General features: G+C 38.1%; 1 protein-coding gene across 6 annotated transcripts in view; it reads left to right on the top strand.

Annotated features, from left to right (window-relative positions):
- The window catches only part of BICD1 (BICD cargo adaptor 1), a 194,067-nt gene that overhangs the window by 79,674 nt on the left and 87,264 nt on the right, over positions 1 to 27,129 (top strand). For all 6 annotated transcript variants that reach the window (XM_028144143.2, XM_054719176.1, XM_054719177.1 and 3 more), the window contains exon 2: positions 13,634 to 13,846. In XM_028144143.2, the coding sequence (XP_027999944.2) occupies positions 13,634 to 13,846 (213 nt within the window). The remainder of the gene's footprint in view (positions 1 to 13,633; positions 13,847 to 27,129) is intronic.

Raw genomic sequence — 27,129 nt, 5'->3', positions numbered from 1 at the left:
GGATATTGTGTAGGCAACTCACAGTCCCTTCCACATAGCAAACTAGGGCAGAGCTCAGTAGATGATGGCTCCCCTCTAATTTAGCTAAACAAACTCATGTCTTTTCTATTTAAACTCCTTTAGTGTCTCCTAACTTCCCATAAGCTTACAGCTAAAGTTTCATACTATCTTACTAATACTTCTTATTGGGTTCCTCATTTCTAATTCCTTGCTGAGGTTCTGCTCTACACAGTATGGAGTAGTTGATACAGAGACTTGGGTTGGGATCCCAGCTGTGCCACATACCAGCTGGTGACTCGGGCAGGTTACTGAAACTTATAGGCCAAATAGGGAACAATATTGTTATTATAAAAAATATTTTCTAGGCTGAGACAACTTTAAAAAATTCAAGTGACACATCACATGCTTCATGCAAAGACAAGAAGACCCACTCAAAACATAATAGTTCATTCACTTTCTTAACCAATAAGAACATGCATTCAGAGCAAAGGAAACCATAAGTCCAAGAAACATTTTTCTTTTCTTACTTGATTAATAATAAAAGTCACTTGAGCTATTCTCTTTACATCCTATTCACAACTGAACTTTAAGAAAATCTAGGTCATATTGATAACTCTATGTCAATACTGCTTTTTTTGCTAATAATTGCAAGATCAGGAATATTCCTTCATTACTTTCTTCTCTAGGTTTAAGAAAAGCCCAGTGTATTTATTCTCTGGGAATAGAGTCTGAAATAATCTTTTTCCTGAATGAAAACCTCCTTTCTATGGTTCTTTCTTCTGAGGCTTTCCTTTTCTGAGCCCTGAGCTAGAATAATTTCCTCTGGGGGATCCCTCTTATCCAGCGGACCTGGAGTGAGGTCATTCTGCATGAGCTGATTTCAGTTCATTTTCTTAAGCTCAGTTGAATGAAGGGCTTCAAAAGTTGTCCTTTAAAGGGATAGACTTATTTTTATACAAAACTGGCATATAAATAGCCACCTGATTTTTTCATACAGTATAATGAGGCTTTGACATTCCAGTGATTTGGTACCTAAATGCATTGGCACTCAATAAATGTTTATTGGATAGAAGGATAGCAGAATAAAAGAAAGGGAAGGAAGGAAAGCAAAAAGATTTTTTTTTTAAAACTGGGGATTGGTTTGAAATTTAATTGGAAAAAGGAATGTGAAATTTAATATTTTTATACTTGGGGACCCAGAATATAACTTATGATGATTTAAGAAGTTAAATTTCTTTTAAAAATATATTTTTATTGATTTCAGAGAGGAAGGGAGAGAGAGAACGAGATAGAAACATCAATGATAAGAGAGAATCATTGACCAGCGGCCTCTTGCACGCCCCCTACTGGGGATCAAGCCCGCAACCCGGGCTTGTGCCCTGACTGGGAATCGACCTGGTTCATAGGTTGACACTCAACCACTGAGCCACACTGGCAGGGCAAGAAGTTAACTTCCTTTATCTGCATTTTAATGACAAAGACACTCATTGGACGAGGCCCAGAAAGAATATTTTACCTATATTTTATACATGTTTTATCTTAAAACAAAGAATCTATAAAAGAGTTTCTGGTTATAATAATCATAACATGTATGTATTTGCATTTTGCTTCTGGACAGATCTTTTTAGATTGCTTGCTGAGTACACATTTTTCCCTATGCTGATTCTTAAATTCTCTGTAATTGGTAGCTGTAATAATAAGAGACTAGCTTTCAATTCAGCAAAGGAGGCTGAAAGTGAACCATAAGAAATAAGATTGACCATTGTGAACGAAAGAAGCCACCTGCTAACCTGACAAGCTCAGGGGAGGCCTGTGTGGCAGTCTTGAAAACTCAGAGACCTAAAATAACCACAAAAGATGGTCTGAAAATTAAATATTTAACTACAAACAGGTTATAGTGGGCAGTCATTCCTAGGCTGATATTTTCCCTGACAAAGATCAACTTAGATCTTTCCTGAGCCCATTTGCCTTTTTTTGCCTCTAAGATAACATATCTGTGAGATGTCTGGGTAACTTGTAACTTCCTCTTTTGCTGGAGCCCCTGGGGCACAACCAAATGTGGTGGGTGCCAGGACAAATTTCTCAAATTCCTTCATTATCATGTTAATTGTTCCTGTACCCACCTAAGTATGTGTCCATCATTTTACTTTTTATCCAATCCCAGGGGTTTCCCACCGCTTTACTTTATCCCACCTCCTTAATCCGTCACCAATGAATTTCATGTAACCCACCTATGTCCCTCCTTTGATGGCAATCTATAAATACAGATGTAACCCGCCATTCCTTGGAGCATTATCTCAATTCATTGAGGTTCTGCTTCCCGGCATATGTCGACAGTTTGGCTCAAATAAACTCACTAAAATTCTTTACAGGTTTCAATGTTTTTTTTTTTCGTTAACACCATATACAACAATTAGGGGACAGTGTTTGTCCCAAGATTTCTTATGAACATGTATTAGCCTGCCAACAAAAAGAAAAATGAGAAACCAGAGAGGACTAGGGGAGGAAGTGCAGGTGGCCGCCAGCCTGTGCAGGTGGAATCCTTTTGGTTGAGCCAAGTTCATGAAGGGAGAAGACCAGATCTTGGTTTGAGACTCAAACCAGGTTAGTATGTACAAGTGAATAAGAACAAGTGTTCAGGATCTCAGGGGCCCAGCAGACAGTGGTCTGTCTGGAAACAAAGATCTGTCCAGAAGCCAAATGCAAAGATGTGGAGGTCCTGAACTTGCCTAAATTGTTGGGGTAGGGGGAGGGAAGGTGGTATAATGGGTAATTTGTTCTCCTTTTCTGCTTTTCGGTGTTACCTGTATTTTCTTTAATAATTAAATACGTTACTAACATAAAGGGGGAAAAAACCCTAGTTTCATGTATTACTGACTAAATTTCAAAATCAATATGGATTTGCTCTCTTTTTTTCAAAGTATGGTTTTCCATTTAACACACTTAATACATTTTGTTAGTTTATGTTAGTAATGGCATCCAATTTGATGCAGATATTTCAGAGTTTGAATAACTTAATGAATAAGGTTTAGATGATGCAAATTATCTCTCTCTCTTTTTTTTTTTCCCCATAGGGAACTGCTCCTCACTTCAATACCTTATCATTAAAGCATTATGGCATAGCCTAAATACAGGCACACTTATGTCAATATGATTTATGGCATTCTTGGCCCTCCCTCGACATCAGTGGGAAAGGAAGGGCAGTTCATTAAATGGTGCTAGAGAAATTGATGATTCATATAAAAATAATGAAAATAGATCTGTACTTATTTCATACACAAAAATCATTTGAAGGTGAACTAAGGGATATAAATATAAAAGGCACAACTTTTAACCATTTGGAAGAATAGCTTGATGACCTTGGAGGAGGGAAGGATCTTGAGTGAGACGCAAAAAGTGCTAGCCAGAAGCAAGGAACTGGTCACTGAGCTCGCTCGAAATTGAGGACATTAAGTCATCCGAAGGCATCACTAAAAGAGTGGGGGGAAGCCAGAAACTGGGCGCAAATATTTGCCATACTTATAACTGACAAATAATAAATAAACGGGGACTCGTTCTTTAGAAAGACACTGTAAAATGAGTGAAAGAATAAGCCGTAAATCCTGGGGGAAGGTACTTGCCACGCGTATAACAGACAAATTAATAATGGGGAAAAAAGCAGTCTTTTTTGAGAAGAAGAAAAAGAGAGAGAAAGCCTTGAATAGAAACTATCTGGAAGTGGAAATGTGAATGACCAATAAAAATATGAAATGTTTAACTTTATTAGTAATCAGGGAAATGTAAATTAACCTTTTGCACTCGGATATCGAGTGTGACTCGACATGGTTAGCATCGGTAGCAGCTCGTATGTTGAGCCACACTCGACACGTAGTTTCACCGCGGGGGGAAGGGGGATTTTTGTCTATTTTTCCAGTATCTTTGCTTGTTTTCATTAGCATGAAAGGACAAGTAAAATGTAAATGCCGTCTCAACTGATGCCAAAAAAGAAAAAATGAAAAACCGATAACGCATGTGAAATTTATTAGGAAACTAGTACATGATCTTGTTGGAGAATTCAGAGATGGTACACTAACTTCCAGGGACAGATTATTATTATCCACTAACTTAGAGCAACGTTTAGATGGAAAGCTCCATATAATCACACCTCGCCCTAACAAAAAACACAAAGATTGTGTTGTTTGTTCTAACAGAAAAATCAAAGGAGGAAGAAGAGAGACGATTTATATTTGCGAAACATGTGAATGTAAACCAGGTCTTCATGTGGGTGAATGTTTCAAAAAATACCACACCATGAAAAATTATAGAGATTAAAATTACTCTTTGAATGTATCAGTAATTTGAAATATAAAAAAATCCAAATAAATAAGTTTGTATGAAAAGAAACTCCAGTTTTTTATTCTACTGCCGCACTTTGTAAAATCTGGGGTATTTAAAAAATTAAATCCTGAGTAGAATAAAGGAATCGAGAAAAAAGCAAGCGAGTGCAAAGGGTTAAAACCACCCAGGTCACACTACTTCACATTCCCCAAGGTGGCAAGAACTTTAAAAGTAAAGATATGGAGCAACAGGAACCCCTAGACACTGCTGGTGGGGAGCTCTGCAGCTGTGTGTAAATTACAGCCCTGCCATCCGCCTCCTGGCCTCCACCCTAGAGCAGTGGTTATCAACCCTTCCTGACATTGAATCTCAAAAGGAGCATGTCAGAAATACTTAGGCGGGCCCTTACCCCAGACCAATGGTTACCACACTGTGTGCCTAGGTGCCGGAGAGCACCACCACACACCCACAGAGAACCGTGGGACATGTTACATGTTCGAGGGGAACACAGGGATTCTTGGCATTTGTTGACATTGTGTGAACCACTAGCTCAATATAGTTCAGTGCATAGTTCCATGTTAGACTTGCTACATTTTTTCTATTATGAAATATTTTGCATAGCTAGATTTTCAGTGGTGGTTCTAATAAAAAGCAGAGACCACGTGAAAATCATTGTGGACGCATTAGCTATTGTTATTAATACTAGAGGTCAGTAATTAAAATTCTCATTTGAATACTTTTAATTATTGTCATATAATTTCAAACTAACATTAACTTACTCTGTTACGTATTTTATTTGTCAGACATTTTTATAAGTTTTAAGAGTTGTAGCAGTTATCTCTGGCATCATCCAAACCATGTTTCCAAAAATTCCAAGGAGATTTATTAGCAGACGTATTTCATAGTATAAAGATTATATTGTAGAGAAATCATTTTGCAGTGCACTGAGCCTGTCCTCGGTATCAGATACCTAATATTTTTAAGTGAAAGTGATATATAATTAATTTCTTAGAGACCCTGAAATTAAAAAGTATGCCTATAAGGAATGATCAGCTCAAACTTCCTTAACAGTCTTTCTTGCATGGTGCTCTCCCAAAGAAATGCCAAATATGTAGGTTATTCTATGTCCAATTTTTTGTTATATGGAAAGTGGGGAAAATATCTCTCAGTATCATGTTATTGAATTAATCAGACCACTGTGGATCTTTTTATTTATTTATCCATTTATTAGTTTTCATCAGATATTTTGAGCATCTATCATAAAAATCAAAGGATGTTCTTAGGTCCTACAGTTGAAATAATAAATCATGTGTAGGTAGAAATATGGTATGTTATTCATGAGAATGATGCCTTGTAGCCACACAATATGGTGATTAAATCAGTTAAGGATTTATAATAGATTGTTAAAAAAAAAAACAACTATAGTCAGACTCATCAAGTTAAAATTCACATTTTTTATTTTTATGATAATTGAGAAATGGTTTAAAAATACAAAATGAGAATAAAAACTGGTAATCAAATATTCTGTATTTCCCAGATGGATTGAATTTATAATTGGGGAGGAGTTAGGTCAAAAGCCGGAAAAGATGGGGGAGGTTAAGAAATAAGTTGAAAATTCTCACTAGAAAAGATAAAACTGAATTTTTTGCTAAGATAAACCTTAGAGCCTATATCTTGAGAAAATTCTGTGTGTGTGTGTGTGTGTGTGTGTGTGTGTGTGTGTGTGTTTTCATTTTAATGGCTTAAGAAAATACATCAGAGCTCCCTCCTGTTAGGAAACACATTTGGTGTTTCTGAAATGTGTAAGGAGCTGTTCTCTGTAAAGAGATGAACAGCCTCCTGGGAAACCTTTCCCCCAGTGGCCGCAACAGCCTGCCAGTGTCAGGTCTGAGACTTCCAAAGGTCAGGAGAGAAGGGTGGGGACTGATAGTTAATAAGCATTTACTGTGTCTCGGGCATTTTGCTGTGGATTTTATACCTCATATCTGATATTCTTACCTTTTAGAACCAGTCTGTTCTTACCTTTAAGGTAGATGTTACTATTCTCATTTTACACTTGATGTAACTGAGACAGAGACATTCAAAAAGCTTGCCAAAGATTTCAGAGGAGGCAGATTTAAACCCAAATGCATGCGATTCCAAAGCACATCTTATTCCTACTTTTATAAAAGCCAGTAATTATTGGGCACTTGCTATATTTGTAGCAAGACTGTTCTAACTGATACAATAGATTTTCTCTTTCAAGCCTCACAACAGTGCAACGAAATAAAAATTTAACAAATATATATATGTTTTTATTCATTTCAGAGAGTGGCAGGGTGAGGGAGAGAGAGCCACACTGGCTGGGCAAAATAGAAATTACCCCCATTTTGCAGATAGAAAACTGGGGCACAGAATGTTAAGTAACTTGCTCAATGTCATACAATTAGTAAGTGGCAGAGTTCGTCCAACTCCGTAGCGTACACTTTTTTCTCCTTTTGCCTGTTGTGAGTACAAGTGCCCTTTTCAAGGATTAGGCTTGATTCTAATTGTCAGGGAAACCTTTGCCTTCTAATGCTTAAGCATATGAATCATGGAAATGGATTTCTACCAATTGGGTACTTTTGGGTTGTCTCACTTCCAACGGTCCCCTTTTTTCTAATTGGATCATACCCTCCAGGACATGTTGCTGCTGGAATATAGTGGTTTGGGAAATGCTTCTTAGCCAGTTCTAACAAGTTTAGCTAGTTTATTCATATTTCTTGTGCTTTATGAGATCCTTTAGACTCACTGTTGTCCATGGAATAAGAATAATTTCTTAATAGAACTTTCATTTTAAACTCTCAAACTCCATTCTTTATTAAAATTTTATTTTTATTGATTTCAGAGTGGAAGGGAGAGAGAGAGAGAACATCAATGATGAGAGAGAATCATTGATCGGCTGCCTCCTGCATGCCCCACATTGGGGATCAAGCCTGCAACCATGACTTGTGCCCTGACCAGGAATTGAACCGAGACCTCCTGGTTCATAGGTTGACATTCAACCACTGAACCACACTGGCTGGGCTCACACTCCATTCTTTTACATAGACTATTCTTAAGACTTAATTTAAAACATTGTTCAAATCATTCGATGGGATTATAACTCATATTCTTTCTACTTTAAAAGTATTTGAAGTAGAAAAAAATGATATAATGGGTGTAAAAACAATAAGAACTCAAAACTATACAGAAAACAGGAGATAATTATACCAGAGACTTAAGGTATTGCAATTAATTGCTACAGAGCATTTAATGCTAAATTTCCTGGTAGCTGAGGCAACAAAGAAATATAATTGGTCAAAAAATGTTTATTATGTGTTCAGAGAAGGAAAAATCATGCATTGGGGAGGATGGGTTTCAGTGACAGGCCAGTTGCCAACCTTTTACTTCTACAAGTTAAATCATGTCCACATATTCCTTGGAGCACTGAGATCTTAAAGTGCTGTGGTAGAGACTTTACAGAACTGCCACTGATAGTCTATATGGAGGCGCCATGGCTATCTGTAATTCTTGCTTAGCAACACTTAAATGTAGGCTTGCTCCTCTGGGGAAAGGTTAGGTTCTGGCTCCCTCCCTCTTTTGTCCAGGTGTCTGCTCAGAGCAGGTGTCTGTCTGCTCAGAGACATCTTCTCTGACGGTCCTCACTAATGAGGCTCCCTCTCTGTGCACCTGCTCTACTCTCTCTCCCCTGGACTATCCAACACCGTAGACACTAGCCATATGGGACAATTAAAATTAATTACATAAAATTAAAAAGTCAATTCTTTGGTCACACTAGTCACATATCAGGAGCTCAGGAGCCACTTGTGGATAGTGGTTGTTATATTGGATGACAGAGTTACATCATCCCGGAGCGTTTTGTTGGGCAGTGCTGTTTTATACTCTTACCCTGGCTTTCATTTTCTTTTTTTTTTAGAACTTCCCCAACATTATGCCACACACTGGTTGGTTTATTTATGTTCCACTAGCATGTATGCCCCCAATAGAAGAGGTTTTCCCCTCCCTAGAACATTGCTGAATGCTCAGTGTCTATAAAGCAGTATCTGTTACAGTTCTCTGTAAATATTGTTGAATGAATGAACAAATGAATGAATGAGTGAATTTTAGTATTTCAAATAAAAAATATTTTGTCTAATGTCCGTGGGTGACCTAGTACACTGTTCTGCCACAAATTTCAATGAAAGAATGAAAATTCTGTAACCAAGGACACAGACTTTAAAGATAATGATATTACTAAATATGCTAGCCAAACTTTTATTTCTTTTATCTTTCATATTATGAAGGATAGTAAGTATGAAAGTTTTGCTTAATAGCTAACATATTGTACTGAACATAAAATGTTAAAAATATCAATTTTCTTTGGATTCTGAAGTCATAGGAGTGGAAGGAGAAAAACCAAGATACTTATTATATAGCTAATTGGACTTACTCTGCTACATAATTTACAGCAACTGTGACACATGGCAGTGGAATATATTAAAGCAGTATTGTGCACTTATAGCTACACACATGAGGAGAAATCATAATGCATTCTAAAATTATATAGAAATGTCAGTTTACCTCAGTTAATTTGAAATAAAACTTATCCATGAAATGATTGCAGCGTCTAAAAGGAATTTGCTACCTGGACAAAATATAGCTAGAAGCATGACTACCTTAGGGTTGCCTATAAATAGACATCGAAGCTAGTTTTGTTATTTCTGCCAAGGATGCAGCTTCAATAGCCTTAAAAAAGGTTGTTTCTCTTCTCTTGGGCTCAGCATTGTTGGGATATACTTGGACTGGTGACGGAGGAGGGAGGTACCTGACAGAGCCAGGCGTGTCTGATAGTCAACCTTCAGTGTCTGATAGTCAACCTTCACAATTAGCCAAATGATAGGTGGCAGTTGGCCGTCATGCCCAATTTCAGTTACTGACAACTAGGAATTAGGTAAAGTAGGGGCGTTTTCTCCTTTACCCTCTCTTTCCAACATGCAGATATTTTCTGAGTAGTGTTATCAGTAAATTTGGAAATGCAGATTGTTGGGCATTTATCTGTAGGCTGTGCAGGATTGGTGTTATTTTTCTATTTTAAGTAAAAATGTCCTTGCATAACCTTTCATCCTTTCATTGGTTTTAAAATCAGGTCCAATGAAGGACCAAATTCTTCATTTAAAAATGACTCATTTTGGAAACCCATATGTTCAGTTAAGGTTTCTAAACTGCAATAAATATGAGTTAAAGATTCATCAAAATTGTTATATTTGCAATTTTAGTTTTTGATACTCTTTTGGGAAAATCTATTCTGCGGATATATATGAAATTTAAAGCTTTCCACTGGTGCAGGATCCAGATATGTTCACTTGCTGTTAAGACCTTAGGGGTTGTTTTTAGCCACCAGGAGACCATTGCCTGGGTGCTGAGAATAATGTGAGAGCCATAGACCATCTGAGTCTATTGATTTGACTCAGGCAGAATAAAGAAAAATGGACCCGTTGAAGTTCTTTGTTACATAGAAGCAGGGAAGTAGTTGTGAAAAGGAAACTCGCTGAGGGTTTGACACACAGTTCATGCTCATTTTATTTTATTTTAAAAATATTTTTATTGATTTCAGAGAGGAAGGGAGAGGGATAGAGCGATAAAAACATCAATGATGATAGAGAATCATTGATTGGCTGTCTCCTGCATCCACTCCCCCTTCCTCCCCACCCCCACCCCCAAGCCGGAAATCAAACCGTGACCTCCTGGTTCATAGATTGATACTCAACCTCTGAGCCAACCAGCCAGGCCATGCTAATTTTAAATTGTCCTGATACTTGACTATAGAATCAGGGTTCCTTTGCTGGGGAGAGTCTGCTGAAGACTTTCCCAGGTCACGTAGGGAGGTTGCTTCCAGAACTCTCTCCTGCCCCCAAGATTTTTTGATGTAGTGAATCCAGACTTGACCTCACAGAATCTGACCATTACTGATGGAAAAGTAACGTAAACATCATTTCCAAAAATAATTTTTCATCTATTCATGAGTCAGTATGCTTTTTACCAAATGTGGAAATTTGGCTTCTCAAATAATTTCTTTCTGTCCAGAGACTGAAAGCCTAACACCAGCAGTAGCTCGCTCTGTACAGGTGAACATCGATCCTGGAATATTTCTTCCTTAGTTGATGCTTAGTAACCATCCTTTAACTTTGATCCATGTCGATATTTTTTAAAAATATATATATTTTATTGATTTCAAAGAGGAAGGGAGAGGAAGAGAGAGATAGAAACATCAATGATGAGAGAGGATCATTGATTGGCTGCCTTCTGCATGCCCTACACTGGGGATCAAGCCTGCAACACAGGCATGTGCCCTTGACTGGGAATTGAACCTAGGACCTTTCAGTCCACAGGCCGATGCTCTATCCACTCAGCCAAGCCAGCTAGGGCCATGTTGAGATTTTAAGGGAGATAGTTTATTGAGACATGGGTTTTCAGATTAGTATTTTTTTTAAATTTATGTTTCTATGAGTTTAATTTAGAGAAGAGTAACAGATTGTCTTTGGAATCACTAAATCAAGCCGTCTCCTCCTGACTTTTATGACTAACATATACCTTTCTGCCTTCAGGTTTGTAACAAATATGAAACTGAGTTTCAAAGGTTCATTCCTGCCTTATTTCCTCATGGACTACACATAGCCCAGAAGCATCATCTTATGACATTTTAAATTTCAAAATGTAATAGCACAAGTTACATAATAAAGCTATAGTACTTCTAACTGAATATAGTATCCCTTTGGAGTTTGTGCACATACATTTTTTATAACCCTGTGTGCCAGTACTTTAGCAGATCTATCAATTTCTTTAGGGCAGAGATTTCACTTACTTATTTCCAAATAACTCTAGACCCAGAAAAAAGTTATAAAAATACTACCCTGAATTTCATTGTACCCTTTACATTGCTTCTCCAAATGTTAACATCTTACATAACCATAATCTAATTATGGAAACAACATGGACATTGATATAATAATATTAACCAATAGGAGTAATTTATTTCAGTTTTGCCAATTGTCTTACTAATGTCTTTTTGTAGGTCCAGGACCCCACAGTGCATTTAATTGTCATGTTTCCTTATTCTCATCTAGTCTGGCGGAGTCTTTCTCTATTTTTCCTAACTTCAATACTTGGAAGAGTCCTGGCCAGTAATTTTGTAGAATGTCTCCCAGTTTGGGTTTATTTTATTTCTTTATGCTAAGAATTGGCTTATGCGTGTTTGGCAAGATTATCACAGAAGCAATGCTGTGCTCTCTCAGTGTATTATATCACAGGGTACATGATGTCAATATGTCTCATTGCTTGTAGTCTAACTATTGGGAGAAGATGCGTTAAGACTGTGCAGATGTCCTGTTTCTCATCACACTTTTTGCCTGTTAATTTTATATTCCACTGATAATTCTTACCTGCAACAGTTATTACTTGGTGTTTGCCAGACGCTGATATATTTTATTTCCATCATTCCTTCAAATTTATTAATTAGAATTCTATAAGAGCTATTTCTTCCCTCATTTATTCAGTTATTATATCAATGTGGACTCGTGGATATTTACTCGTGTATTATAATTCATTACTATATTTATTTTGTTGCCCACATTATCCCATCTTTGGCCATGGGGAGCCCCTTCAGGTAGGCTCTTGTGTCTCTTGATATAGCCCCATCATTTAAAAAAGGTATTTTGTTACTTAAATCTTTTGGTACCGCAAGATGCACCAAGTTCATTTTGCTCCAGCCCAAGAATTGGTCATTTCTCCAAATACCTCTAGTTCTTTTCATTGGAGATTGATAGTTAGGAACAAAATTTTGGTGCAGGTATGCTCATTGCTACTGGTATGTCATTACTTCTATGCCCTCGCAGTTGGACAAAGCTAGGAAGTATGTATATGTATATAAACCCCTCTCTTCCTCTGTATATCTATCTACTTATCTATCTCTCAATATTTATCTACCTATTAAAGGCTGTAAGTTCATCCTGGTTGGGACGCATGCAGGAGGCAACCAATTGATGTGTTTCTCACACTTAGATATGTCTCTCTGTCTTTCTATTTCTATTTGACTCTCTCTAAAAGATCATTGGAAAAATATCCTTGCGTGAGGATTAACAACAACAAAAAGTTTCAGAATTGTGATTTCATAATTCTTGTGAGGAAAAAAATATATGAACTAAACAGTAGCGTTAGGGTACAGTTCGTTTTGTCTTTAGCTTTGTAATATATAATAAAAATACTGATTTCCAAAATTATTCAGATTAGGTCTTTTCCTCTCCACCCCTTTTAGTGTAATTATGTTGTTCATTTGCAATACAGCTGGGTTCATTGGTTGTTTGTGCTCCATTTGGGTTCCCCTGACACATGGAGGTTGATTTTAATTACCATTTATTGGGGAGGTATGTGAAACATTACTTTAGTTCTAAGAGTCAGAATTATATGAAAAGGCATACTCAGAAAAGCACCACCCCACCCCTTGTATCACATTTCATTCCCTCATTCTTTCTACCCCCTTCTCACTTACCTCCTGCATATAACCAATTTCATTAGTTTCTGATTTATTATTCTGTTTTTCTTTTTGCACAAATAAGTAGCTACCTATATGTCTTCTTATACATTGACTATATTTCAAGGTCTTTTTGTGGTACAGGCGATTTGAATGCTGTTTGATGATTTTGTCTTAAGGGTACTGCTCAAAATTGGTGTATCCTTACTGATAATATATTAGAAAGCTAATGAAACTATTGCTTTCTTCCTTGAAAAATATTTTGGGGATTTTTTACTAGAATGAAAATGAGAACATGAATTTGGATGGGCTCATTAGCACTGAACTATCTGTTTCTTAGGATTTGTAAACAAATAAAAAAAAAGGTAACTTAAAGCAAACAGCAATGTTTAAGCAGCAATGTTTTTCAGGTTTCCCTTAACCCATTATGTGTGTGTGTGTGTGTGTGTGTGTGTGTGTATGTATGTATATATGTGTGTGTATATATATATATGTGTATACACACACACACACACACACACACACACATATATATATGTATATATATATATATATACACATATATATTTTTAGCAAGGCATTTAAAATTTAGTTTTCCTTATTAATTGAATTTGAATTACTTTAAGTATCAATGAAAGCTGCTAGACTGTTTATAAAAAATGTAGTTTTGCTTCTGGACGTCTTGCAGATCAGCTCTTCATACAAGCAAAGCATTTCCCCAAGCCTGTTTACTAGCATTCTTATGGGGCATTTCATTGTGTCTTCTTTTTCTTTGCAAATGCTCTGCAGGCCTTTGGGCAGTCCTACTCCATCCACCGGAAAGTTGCTGAGGATGGAGAGACTCGGGAGGAAACGCTGCTGCAGGAGTCAGCCTCGAAGGAAGCTTACTACCTGGGGAAGATCTTGGAGATGCAGAACGAACTGAAGCAGAGCCGGGCTGTGGTCACTAACATACAGGCAGAGAACGAGAGGCTGACCGCCGTGGTGCAGGACCTGAAGGAGGTAAACAAGCACCCTGCGAGCAATCTGGGGGCGAGAGAAATAAGATCAAGTTCTGTCAGAGGAGCTATATTAAGCAAGAAGCACCTAATACTGATGATAGCACTTTTCCTGCAATTTTAGTGAAATGGCAGCTTGTTCTGAGATGAGCTTCTCTCTTATTGTTTGTTAAGAATTAAAACCTTTTTTTTATTGAGTATTTGGGAATTGGGCTTGCTGCTTCTGCAAAGGTGTTTAAAAAAATATAGTACTTGGCTGGCGTGGCTCAGTGGTTGAGTGTTGACCCATGAACCAGGAGGTCACTGTTCGATTCCCAGTCAGGACACTTGCCCAGGTTGCAGGTTCAATCCCCAGTGGGGTGTGTGAGGAGGCAGCCGATCAATGATTCTCTCTCATCATTGATATTTCTATCTCTCTTTCTCCTTTCCTCTCTGAAGCCAATAAAAATATATTTAAATAGTGACCTTAACACTTCTCTCCCCTTTCTCTGTTGTAATACGCCGTGGAGAAGAATGGTTGGCTGTGATGCTCTGTGTCGGCACTGATTCAAAACGACAGCGAGGTTACCTCAAGACTCTTTGCACTGGGCAAAGAGATGTCGGGGGAGTTTTCTTAGAGTCTGGCGATGCAGAACCATAGACTATTTCTCTGGTTGTAGACAAGGCAGCAAATTAGAGCTGGTATGAATGAGGTCTGGGAGCCTTCCTTCCTGGACTCCCTGTTTCGCTCCAGCTTTCCCACAGCTGCATCATGTGCCAGACCATTTGGGACAGGCAGGGTCAGTCTGCCAGTGATGTTGGGTTCACAGAGAGCCAAAGGCAGCTTCATCCACCAAACCCTGTTAAAAGCATTTTTGGAAACTTCATATTACATCATTTACTCCAGTTTTTGATATGAAAGCTGCAGAAGAGGTGCTGATGTCCTCGAATTACTACACCAGTGCAGCAGAGGTTGACCAACAGGTGTTAAATCCACTACCAAGTGGGCTTATTAATTGAGCATTTTAGTAATAGAAAAAGGTAGGATGAAACAATGTTAATGTTGTGAAATACAATAGAAGTAACCCACTGATGTGTTTCTTAAAATCAGTGACATGTTACAAATAGCGTTTCGTTATTTTGAGATATGTTATCCAGAATTTATTGGAATTTAATCAGTAATTTTCATTTACACATGTCCCTATGATAATGACCTGAGTGAATATCTACAGTAAGGTTTCTGCTTTGCCCAGTTCATTATCTTTGGACATACCCAAATATAGCCGTATGCTTTGTGGAGGCAGAGAAAGGAGCCAACCAAGGAGAAGTTAGTGTTCTTAGCACTTAAGTAATGAGAACATGAGACAGTTTTCAGGAAGTGATGCTTTGCTTCACTTCCCTTAGCTGCAAACGATGGTTAAAAACCAAACTGCTCTCCAGTTCTTTATCTGATGCATCTCTCTGTGCTGGGCTTGGGCATCACTTGCTTACCCTTTGTAGTGCCAGCCCTTCCTCCTCCTCCTAAGGAATTAGCAGTCCCCCTTCCTATTCCAAGCTTCCCTATGAGACAGGGGTCCACTGCAGAAGGTCATGTAGTGACGTAGACCACCATCCTTGATTAAACAAGATACTGAACATCCACAGGGGGCAACCTCAGCAGCATGAGCAGCGGATTCACATGGCAAGTTAGCAGAGAGGGTGTGACATGAACAACGTGAGGGCCAAGTGCACACGCATGCAAGGCGGTTTGTGGAGAACTGTGACCAATGAGCCAAGCAGTCATGACTGCCAGTTGGATGGATCCTCAAAGCTGCACATCCCTACAGTCACAGAGCTGCAGCTGAGGATGGGGCAGAGAATCCAGAGATGTTGAGCCAAGACAGCAGTGATTGACAGAGCATCCTCACACTGTGCTTGAGTGCAGTTTCCAATGAGTAGATCTATAATAAGCAGGAGTTGGTAATTATGAATGAGGATGTAAGTGAGGAATAAAGTGAGGCATCAAAGGCAAAAAGAATTTGAGGAGTCCTTTATTCAGATCAGTTCTCAAATTTTATTGACCATCCGCATCACCTAGCAAACTCATCAGAGCATGAGTCCTGGGCCCCACTCCCAGAGGGTCTGGGTCGGTAGGTCTCAGCAGGATTTAAGAATTTTTAATAAGTTCACGCACATGGATCTGTGGCTGTTGCTCTGGAGACCAGAGAACCACTCATTTAGATGTTTTGGCTAAGCAAAAGCTGGGAAAGGGAGTGTCATAAGCTCACAATTTAGGGAATTGCTGGAAGTACCATAATCTCCTGAATGAATCACTTGGTTATAGTCCTTTGATATCTGTGCATTTTCAGTAGTTATTTGCGATAAGAGAATAACTTGTTACATCCAAAATTTTTAATCTCAAATAACTCAAGGCTATTTAGCTGATGAATGTATTCATTCAGGTTTGTGAGGTAACTAAAAGGAAAAAAAAGGCAAGTTGTTGGTTGGTTTCCTAGTCTTCTGAGTGTGCCAACAATGTAATTTGTTGATGTTTTCTTGGCTGGGCTAAAAGCTAGTGGTATCACTATACCCCAAGGCCTGCTGTTTTTCATCCATGCCTCATGTTTTAATGTAGCTAATAAAACTATTAGTATTTAGAACTGATTACATTTATAAAAGGAGAAAAGGAATAAATTCTATTTTTTGATATATTGATCCAGACTTTTGATGACTGGTATTAAATTAAAATTCCAGATCTGTTTTACTGTAGGCTCAATTTTATTTATTTTTCGCATTCTGGGCATTGACTGATGTATAGTGATTGCAAGAGAGTTTATGAAATGAAAAAAAATCATGACCTGATGGACCATGAGAAATGGACAAGAGTAACCAATGCAAAATGTAGTAAATCATCAGCTTGACAGATGCTGTGTGAATTTAATCATTTAATTAAGGGAGTCATTTTTACTTACTGAAAGGACTCATCTCTTCAATAAGATTGTTGATACTGGCAAAGGTGTATGTGTGTGTATATGTGGTGTGTGAATTATGGAAGTTTTATACATATGTTTGCATGTGTGTATGCACATGTCTATAATTACAAGGTCAAATTTTCTTCTATATATGGTAGGTATAAGATAATATAGTGGAAAAAATGGAAAATTTTCTGAATTAGAGTTAGAAAATCAATATTTGGTCTCAAGTCTGCTAAAAGTTTTAGAATTTTATTCATGGCATTTGTAAAACATTATTTTAGTATGTAGTAAATTTTAATACATAATAAACATAAATGGTTGTCATTGGTAACTTTCTGCACATTTTATTAAAATATTGTTGAATATATCACTTATGTAGATCCATTTTCTTAAATTAAAGAAATGTTAGATAAATACCTCTTTAAATTTGTTACCTTGAAAATTCTTCCTGTTGAGATATGAACCTAGATGTTTCATATAAATCTTCTCATCTTTAAACATTTTAATCAGTCTTATTGTATATATATCTTTAATGGAAAACTGCTTTAACTAATTTTTTAAAGTATAGGGAGTATTTAAAAAAATCACCCAAATCAAAAAACCAAATTAGGAGTTAATCTTAACCAAATTAGGAGTTTATCCTACAGGGCCAGTAATAGAGGAGAAAAAAAATCCTTGGGTTGCCTTGATGGGCATCATTTTGCTGAGAGCTTAACAAGAACAGATAGATTACTATAGTACCTAAGCAAATAATTAGTAAACACGTTGGAATTTCATTTTTTTAAATCTCCAAACTATAGGTCTTAACATACTAGAAGATAGCCTAAATAGGCTTATTTGGACAATATTTATCGAACACTTACTTGGTACTAAGTTAAACTAAAATCCACATTGATGAAATCACAAAATAGGATAGTGAAACTTCTAATACTACTGAGTAGTCTCAATTGTTAGTAAGATAAATCAGAGTTTACTGCAATATTTACAAAGCATACAATGCACTTATGCCAGTATTCCTAACCAGAACTGGTGTTTATGTAAAAAAAGAGATGTCACAGAAGATGGACCCCTTTGGATGGAAGGCAGAAGATTGGAGTGGTAAACTGGATTATTGACCTTAGTAGAGAATAAGTCTGTACTTTAAAGTGCAAATAGCTGAACGTTTATTGACTGCCAGCCATGTGCCAGGCACTGTTCTAAATTCTTATAACCACCCTATTGAGGTAGGTCCTATTATTATATCATCTCACTTTACGGATGAGGCAGGTGAATCATAGAGAGGTCAAGTAACTTGTCCCAAGCACATGGGTGATAAATGACAATCCAGGATCTGAACTCAGGAAACCTGGCTGTGATCTAGACACCCCGAGCCATGTCACTGTAGTCGCCAAGAGCACAAGCTTCCCTTTTCCGAATCTTGCCTCAAGCTAATGCCATTTCTGGCACAATATCTGAAGCTTTAGTACAATAGCTATATTTCAAACTTGTTGGTAATATTTACTGGGATATGGCCATTTAATATTTTAAAATATGCCTGTGGCTGAATTTCCAGAAATCTCTTATTATGCCAACATTTTAGAACTATGTCTATTGTATCTTAAGGAATCCACATCTATAAACTTTTAGGGTGTGAGTGTACCAGTAGTGATTATTTGGTTAAGGTTGATAACACTTTACCAGTAGACCTGAATGCTCTTGTTGCCTTTTATCAGACACGTCTAGCACTATGGAGAAGATGAACTGTGAGTCCTCTTAAGAAAGGCCTTCTTTTATCTGTCATTTATCTTTGCATCTCCAGCATCCAGCACAGTGCCTGGTCAAAAGCAGACATTAAAAGATAATGTTTGTTGAGTTGAATTGAACTGGAAACAAACAAACACTACCACTAGATTTGAATTTCAGCTGTGCCACCCACCAGCTGTTGATATGGACAAGTTACTTTTGTTCTCTACCAGTAAGCTTCACTTTCCTTACTTCTAACACGGAGATGATAATCCTAATGTACAGGTCCTATGCCTCTTACAATGGAGATACTAAATTACTGTAATTCCCTGTCTTCCAACTCCCTCCCAAGGCTGCCCTCCCGATGCTTGGCAGCGCTAAGTATTAAACTGCTCCTTTTTGTTCAGTGAAAAGTTGACCCCTACAATTTTTACCAGCTGGCCGTATTTCTAGACTCTTGATCTATAGAGAATACACTTTAAAAATTTCCTATTCCACTTGACAATTTTAGTTCATGCTCAGCAGCTTCAAATATTTGGAAAGAACTATTTTGTCTTCTCTGTTTCAGGATAAACATATCTAGATCCATTAGCACATCCTCATGTAACATGATTGCAGGATGCCTCAGCATCCTGGTTATGACCTTCTTAGACTGGCATCCAGTGTCTCTTAAAAATGGGTCTTCGCTTTTTAAAATGCACAATACTATTGACTGTCTTTACTCTTGTTGGGAATCCTTGACAATTTGAAACATTGGACTGAAAGTATTTTTGTCTTTGGTTTTTCTATTTTTGGATTTTCAGCCTTGCAGTCATGCATTCATTCCTTCAGCAGAGGTCTCCTCAGTGCTTACTTACTATAAGCCAGATGCCTGGGAAACTGTAGTGCCCAAAATTCAGTGTTTAGGAACTATTTCCCTCTACTCGTTAGGATCATAGAAATAGAAAGAGATCTGTTTTAGACAACATATACCATAGACTGAATGTTGTGTTCCCCCAACATTCATATGCTGAAACCTAATTCCTAATGTGATGGTATTTGGAGGAGGGGCCTTGGGGAGGTGAGTAGGTCATGAGCGTGGGGCCACCATGAACGGGGTGGGCGTGTCCTTACGGAGGAGTCTCAGAGAGCTCCCCTGCCCCTTCCACCACGTGAGGACACAGCGAGAAGACGGCCCTCTGTGGACCAGGAAGCGGGTCCTCACCTGACACAGAACCTGTTGGCACTTGGATCTTCAACTTCCCAGCCTCCAGAGCTGTGAGAAATGAATGCCTGTCGCTTGAGCGACCAGCCTGTGGTATTTTGTTGTAGCAGTCCGAATAGACTAGGATAACATGCAACGTTTTGTACAGTCATATCGCACGCCTCTTAGTCTCTCGTTAAACCTGCAAATAGGTGGACCTGCTGTGACTGAGTAAATGAAGAACATCATTTATACAGCAATTAGATGCCATGGACCTCAGCCACCAGCACATATTCACCTTGTTCCATGGAGAGCTCTTCAGCCAGTCTTTAAACATCTGTTTGCTTCTGTTGTATCAATGGTGGTGTGGTAAGAGTGTAGAATCGTAAATCAGGGAACCTGAGTTTAGGTCCTAACTGGACCATTTACCGGTTGTGTGATTAAACTTATTATTTACTATAAAAACATGATAATAACACCTATCCTATTCCCTATGATTTTTTATGAAGATAAATATTTTTCATGAAAGTGATTTATAAGGAATAGAGGACTATGTAAGTGTTATTTATTGTTTGAAAGTTTGGTAACCAGACTTATTCACACACAGCAAGACAGAAACAGTAAGTTAGAAAGATGCATCGGGGTAGAGGGAGAGGCCCCAGCACCTTCTGACAGTAGCAAGAAGTAGTGGCTGACATCCTGGCACCAAAAGAATAAACAGCACATATTTAAAGGCCCACAGGTTGGAAGAGGAGGGCTGTCTTGGGTGACCTTATTATCAGTGTAAATAACCTTTCATACCTGGCTGGTTCTTGAAAGGGTCACTGCATTATTACTCAGTACAATATCGAATGTGCTTACTGATGATCCGTGTCATGGGGAAAAGGTTAAACTCTGTAATTAACGCATCCAATAAATAACCAAGCTTTTCTTACAGCCTTTGATGTTTCTGGCCGAATAGTTGGTTGGTGGGATGAAATTGGCATTTCCAACTGACGGATGTTTTTACCGTTCTCTAAAGGCGTCCCACTTTCTCTCCTGCTCCCCATACTTGTTGGGGATGGACCTCACACCTCTCTGAAATAATGCAAAGTACCAAACAGTAAAGAATTATCTCTGTTTTTAATTGGCTTAAATAAATAATATTATAGCTCACGTTTATGATAGTTTATCACATGCACTTTACATTCATTATCTCTCTCAATTCTCTCAAAAAACTTACAAGGCATGTCCTGTTTCTCTCTCCTCTTTACAGGCGAGGCAAAGAGAGGCTAAACAGCGTGTCCAACAAGTAGTGAAGCTGGTGCCCTAAACCAGGCAATCTGACTCTTAACCATGTCAGTGCCTGCGTATTGGCTGTTTGATAAAGCTGCCTTTTGGTTGAAAGTTCTTTCCAACATGTGCTGAACCTACTGTACTAGTAAATAAATATCCCTATGAACAGCATCAGGAATTTGAAAGCAGGGTTTGACAATATACAGACAAGTCACCTTTGAATAATTGTGATTTGATTGTGCTTTTTGGAAATATAAGTTACATAACTAGGTTTGTTTGTAGGATTAGTTTAATTAATTATAAACATAGATTTTTTTTTTTTGGTGTATAGTTCTATGAACTTAATACATATGTAGACTCATGTAACCCCAGCCACAATCAAGATGCAGAATAGTTTCATCACCCCAAGACCTCCCCTGTATTGTGCTATTCCTTTGTCATCATACCCTCCCGATCCCAACCTCTGATAACCAATCATCAGTTCTCTATCACTACAGTTTTGTCTTTTCAAGAACGTTATGTAAATGGAATTTTACAATATGTAACCTCTTGAGATTGGGTCCTTTTTCTCAGCATTAATGCCTATGAGATTTCATCTAAGTTGTTGCATTATCATTAATTTGTTCCTTTCTATTGCCAAATAATATTTCACTCTATGGATATACTACAGTTTTGCTCTTTCTTGAAAAAACATATTTTTTATTGATTTCAGAGAGAGGAACAGAGAAGGAGAGAGAGATAGAAACTCTCTCTATGACTTGTTTTAAGTTGATTGTTGTAAAAGGTTTGAGGTTTCAGAAGAAGTTCTTTTTTTTTTTTTTTTGGCATATATGTTCAATTGTCCCATTGCCATTTGTTGAAGGACTATTCTTTCTTCATTGAAATACCTTTACACCTTTGTCAAAGCAATTGGCCACATTTGTTTGAGTTTATTTCTAGATTCTGTTCTGCTGATTTATGTGTCTATCCTAACATGGCTAATACCATGTTGTCATGAAGTCAGAGGAAATAGGAAGCCAGGTCACTTAGGTAGGGCCTTTGAGACCATTGAAAAGAGTTTGGCTTTCACTTTGAGTGAAGCGGGAGCTATTGGAAACTGTTGCACAAAGGAGTGATGTGACTTTAATGAGGCCAGGATAAGAGTAGGGGGTTAGTGCAGTCATGCAGATATGAGAAAATGGTGGTTTGGGCCAGGATGACAGAAGGAGGTGATGAAAAGAGGTCACCAATATTCAGAATACATTTTGAGAGAAGAACCAACATGACTCTCTCATGGGTTGGATGTAGAGAATATGAGATAAGGAGTAGAAAAGATAACAGGAAGTCCAAGCATTTTAGCTTGATCAACTTGAAAATTGAGATGGGGAAAGCTTCAGGCAAAACAGGTTTAGGAGAGAAGATCAGAAGTTAAGTTTTAGGCATGTTAAGCTTTAAATTCCAATTAGCCTTCCAAATGCAGATGTTTGTGCCGCGTCAGCACAGCCAAGGGTTCGGCGAGCCTGAGGGAGGGCCGGAGAAGGATGAAGAAAAGACAGACAAAGAATAAGCTGGGTCTAGGTGGATCTTCTGTGCCTGGCTGAGGCCACAGAACAGATCCAGACTGCAAGCTGAGCCTTTATTTTATAGTCAGAGGTAAACAAGGTATTTACAATGTTCTTGTAAGTTTCACTTGTTTAGGCAGCACTTGCTGCACCTCCCACAGCCCATTAGCTACCCAGGAAAGATCTAGGGAGCGTCACAAGATCAAGTTTTATTATGTTAAGAGGGCTGTGCCCTCTAAGCTGGGACTTGTTTTTGGCTTTGCCAACAGGTCAGTCCGAGGCTTAACCCTATAACCGCTCCCTATAGATGTTGAATGGGTAGTGGAAGATGAGGGCTGAGAGTGTGAGAGAACAATCTGGGGAGAGAAATATAAATTTTGGAATTATCAGCAGATAGATGCTATTTAAGGCTTATCACTGAGATCACCAAGGCAGGATGTGTAAATAGAGAAGAGAAGGGCCTAAGCATTGAGCCCTAGGCTACTTCAGCAGTGAGATGTTGGGGACAAGAAGTGACACTAAAAATAATGGTGAACCTATATGACCCTATTAACCAATGTAGCCCCATAAAATTTTATTATAATAAAATTTAATAATAATTATTAATAATAATGAGGTAGAAAGAAAATAAACAGAGAATGGTTCCCGGAAACCAAATGAAGAAAGTGATGTCTACAAAGGAAGTGATCAATATTGGAAATGCTGCTAATAGTCAAATAAGATGAGGAAACCAAATTGACCACTGGATTTAGCAAGATGCGGTCATTGGTCACCTCATTAAGAGAAGTTTCTCTGGAGTAGTGGGAGCAAAAGCCTGATTAGAGTAGGTTTCAGAGAGAATTAAAAGAGAAGAGTTGGACAGAATAGAGGCAACTTTTTCAGGAACTGGTTTTGTTTGCGGAGGACCAAAGAAAGGAAGGGGTAGCTACGGGGCAAAAATAGGCTCAAGGGAAAGGTTTTGTTTTTTGTTTTTAAGATTAATGAAATAATTGCCTATGGGAATGCCCATTGCTGATGGGTATGACCCAGTGGGGAAGGAAATTTTGATGATGTAAGAGGAAAAGGGGAAAATGCCTGGAGTACTTGATTTCCATGCATGAAGAAGAAAGGAATAGGACCTGGTGCAAAAATGGAGGGATTGCCTTTGGAAAGGAGCAAGGTGTTGCAAACATCTATGGCAATGCCTGGAAAAGCGGATATGTAGATGCAGATGTGTGTACCTTAGTAGGTGTGAATGAAGAGAAGCCTTTGAAAGTCTTCTTCAGGCCGCTTCAGTTTCCTCACTGAATTAGGAAGCAAGGTCAGCAGCTGAGAGGGGAGATGGGAGGAGGTGTTGGGAATTTAAAGAGAAAAAAGTGGTGAGATAGTCACCTGGGAGAGTGAGCCACTAAGGTATTAGCATGGGAATGAGCATGGGCTGAAGCAGAAGGAGAAGGTCCCTCAAGAGGAGGAATTCCAGTAGTCGAGATCATCTATGGGAATATTGAGAAGCCAGGAATTAAGACCAGAAGTTCTGGAGATGTTGACAATGAGCCAGGAGCTGAAGCCTTGGAGAAATGAGGAGGAACGAGTTGGTGTTTGGTAGGTGACAGTGACAATGCTGGTAGTGGACAGTGGATAGTGACTATGCCTACCCTGCTGCCACGACCTTGTCACAGCAGAAGCTACTGTTAATTTGTTTCCGAAACATGTACATGTACCAGCTTAAAAAGAAATCTCATGATGACCTGAAATTTAAAGCAGAGGAGTTTTGGGGAAGGATAGGGGGAGAATGCTTTGAAAGCAGTCAACCAGGCCAGCACCAGAGAGGGGTGCAGGGGAAACAGTGTGCCCAAGGGAGAGGCAGTTTCCATTAAAACAGGAAGGATGTGCATTACACATATCTGAAAATCTCCTTACTGCCTCCTGTAATCCCATATGCTCAGAGTCAGTGACTATCGATTACACTGCATGCATTGTCTAAGGAGCACATACACTTCATTCTCTTTCTGACGATTGTAAATATTTTTTCCGTGATTTGGAAAGCTGCATTATTATATTTTCCAATGAGAAACAACACAATAGCTTTTGAATAGCTCTCAAAATGAAGTCCCTTTAGCCTTATTCTGTGGAGGTAATAAGGACCTGCGTTTTCATAACCCCAAACATTTGGGGGAAACTTCAAAAAAGGAAAACACATGTAAATATTTTCAACATCCAGATGTTGGACATCACTTGCACTCGGCTTCAGAATAGTACCATTTTTGTTTGCCACTCTTTTTCCTACATTAGACAATAAGGGGCATACACTTCTGGACTGATAATAACAGTTACATCAACTTCCTTTGTAATTGCCAGTCATTAAACTAGTGCCAAATGAAGAATTAAATCGGAAACCGCAGGGAAGGTCAAGCTAAAGTTAGAAACAGTGAAAGATCACTCATGTCTCCGGCGGACTGCAGAAATGGCATCTCTGGAGCTGACACTGGTAAAATAAAAGTCTGTTTTTAAAGGAATCTTGCATGGTCTCTTTACGTTCTTTTTTTAAAGATAATTAAATTTTTATCAGTTACCTTTTATCTTTTATCATTTAAAAATAAAAAATAGTGAAAGACAGCCTATTTTCTAAAAATGTAGAATTGGTATGGTATATACTTAGTGTGTGTGTATGTATGTGTATATATATATAATATACTTATTATATATATAACACATGTAACATATATATGAATTTCTTTTTTCTTCTTTCCCTCCCTTCCTTCATCCCTCCTCCTCCCAGACCTCGCTCCCTTCCCTTTCCCATCTTGTGAATAGGGTCAAGCACCAGTTTTCTACATCTTGGAATATAGGAATAAAGATCTGTGCACAATCCACTTCATACATATTGATTCTTGGACTAAAAATAGCTCGATTCAGTTTCAGGCTTTTTCTCCCACCCAAGCTCAGGTTTTGCTCCCTGTGCAGACTAGGTGGAAGGAATAGTAATGCACAATCAGCATCTTAGCTGGAATGCTTAGTGGACAATTTTAATTTTTTATTTTATTTTTTTTACATCTTGACCTCTATTTCCAAAGAATATTCTGGTTGGCAGATCTAGGCTGATTAAGATTCTGTTCAGGCATTTAATTCTCCTAAGGGAATTTATGGCTTAATCTAACAGTCAAGGATACCTCAATCTACTCAGAACCTAATTTCTTGAAGGTTATAGGAAATTTGTACTTGAGCAAGACAGAAAGAGCAAATTAATGAGTTTAGTGATATAATGAATTCTGGTATATATCTTGGATTATACTTTTTAATGCTTAACCAACAAAGATACTTTTAAAAATAAATATTCTAGACCAGTTATGCTAGAGTGATAATAGACCCAGACTTTAACTTTCAATTTGACTTACAGTACAATACCATGAATCCCAGAAGGAAGGCTATATACTGACTGCCTCCTTAACTGCTTTTGGAAACAGACTTTGCCCAACACATTCCACCAAATCACAGGCTAAAAACAGCTGTTATTCTTGGGAATATAGGACCTGGGCATCTTCCTCAACATCACTTGTTCAATAATAAAAATACTTAGATTTAGAAATAATAGTCTGATAGAATTTTGGTTTCACCAAAACAATTTTTCAAAAAGTAGAATTGTAACTAACGGTCTCTTCTGAGCTTATCACAGTGGACAAAACCTCACCACCTGCATTACATTAAAGAAATCTAGAATATCAAAATGTGTTTCCTGATGGGCTTTGGCAAACAATATAGTCCCAGAGTTGTTTTTGTCTTTATTTTTAAATATATTTTTATTAATTTTTAATATATATTTATAGAGGGAGAAAGAGATAGAAACGTCAATGATGAGAGAGAATCATTGATTGGTTGCCTCCTGCATACCCCCTACTGGGGATCAAGCCCGCAACCCGGGCATGTGCCCTTGATCGGAATCGAACCTGGGACCCTTCAGTCTGTAGGCTGACGCTCTATCCACTGCGCCAAACCAGCCAGGGCCAGAGTTGTTTTTAAACAACGAGGAAAGATTTGGCTACCTGTATAAAGAAGGGGCCAGCAACCATTTTCTGGATAGCAAATTATTCATTATATTAGAATGAAGGATATAAAAGAACCTGTCAGGATAAAAACACCCCTCTCCCAAGCGTTAATGATAATGAAACTGGGCCTTGAGAGTAATAAAAGTCTCACATCATTATTTGAATCAATCTTTCATTGGCATTGCTTACAATGAAATGTTCCAAACCTTATTTTCTCCCTTATCATCTCCTTAAGGAGTTTTTTTTTTTTTTTTGACATTTTTTTGCCTAATTGGTGCAAAATTAAATATTGAGGAATGAGATTTTGCAGGGTAAGGCTGTATTAATTTTCTGTGGCTGCTGGAACAATGTACGTCAAGTTTTGTGGCTTCAAACAACACAGATGGATTCTCTTATTGTTCTGGAGGCCAGACGTCTGCAGATTACTGGGCCAAGGTCAAGGTGTTGGCAAGGCCGTACTCCCTCTTGGAGGCAGGTGTGGAGTGTCCGGTTCCTCTTCCAGTTTCCACTTTTTTCAAGCTTCTGGAATGGCATTCTTTTTTTTAAAGTTTTTTTTTTTATTTAAATATATTTTATTGATTTTTCACAGAGAGGAAGAGAGAGGGATAGAG

The sequence above is a fragment of the Eptesicus fuscus genome, chromosome 7 (assembly GCF_027574615.1).
Source record: "Eptesicus fuscus isolate TK198812 chromosome 7, DD_ASM_mEF_20220401, whole genome shotgun sequence".
NCBI lineage: Eukaryota > Metazoa > Chordata > Mammalia > Chiroptera > Vespertilionidae > Eptesicus > Eptesicus fuscus.
The sequence above is the reverse complement of the archived record's forward strand: the minus strand, read 5'-3'. Positions and strand labels throughout refer to the sequence as shown.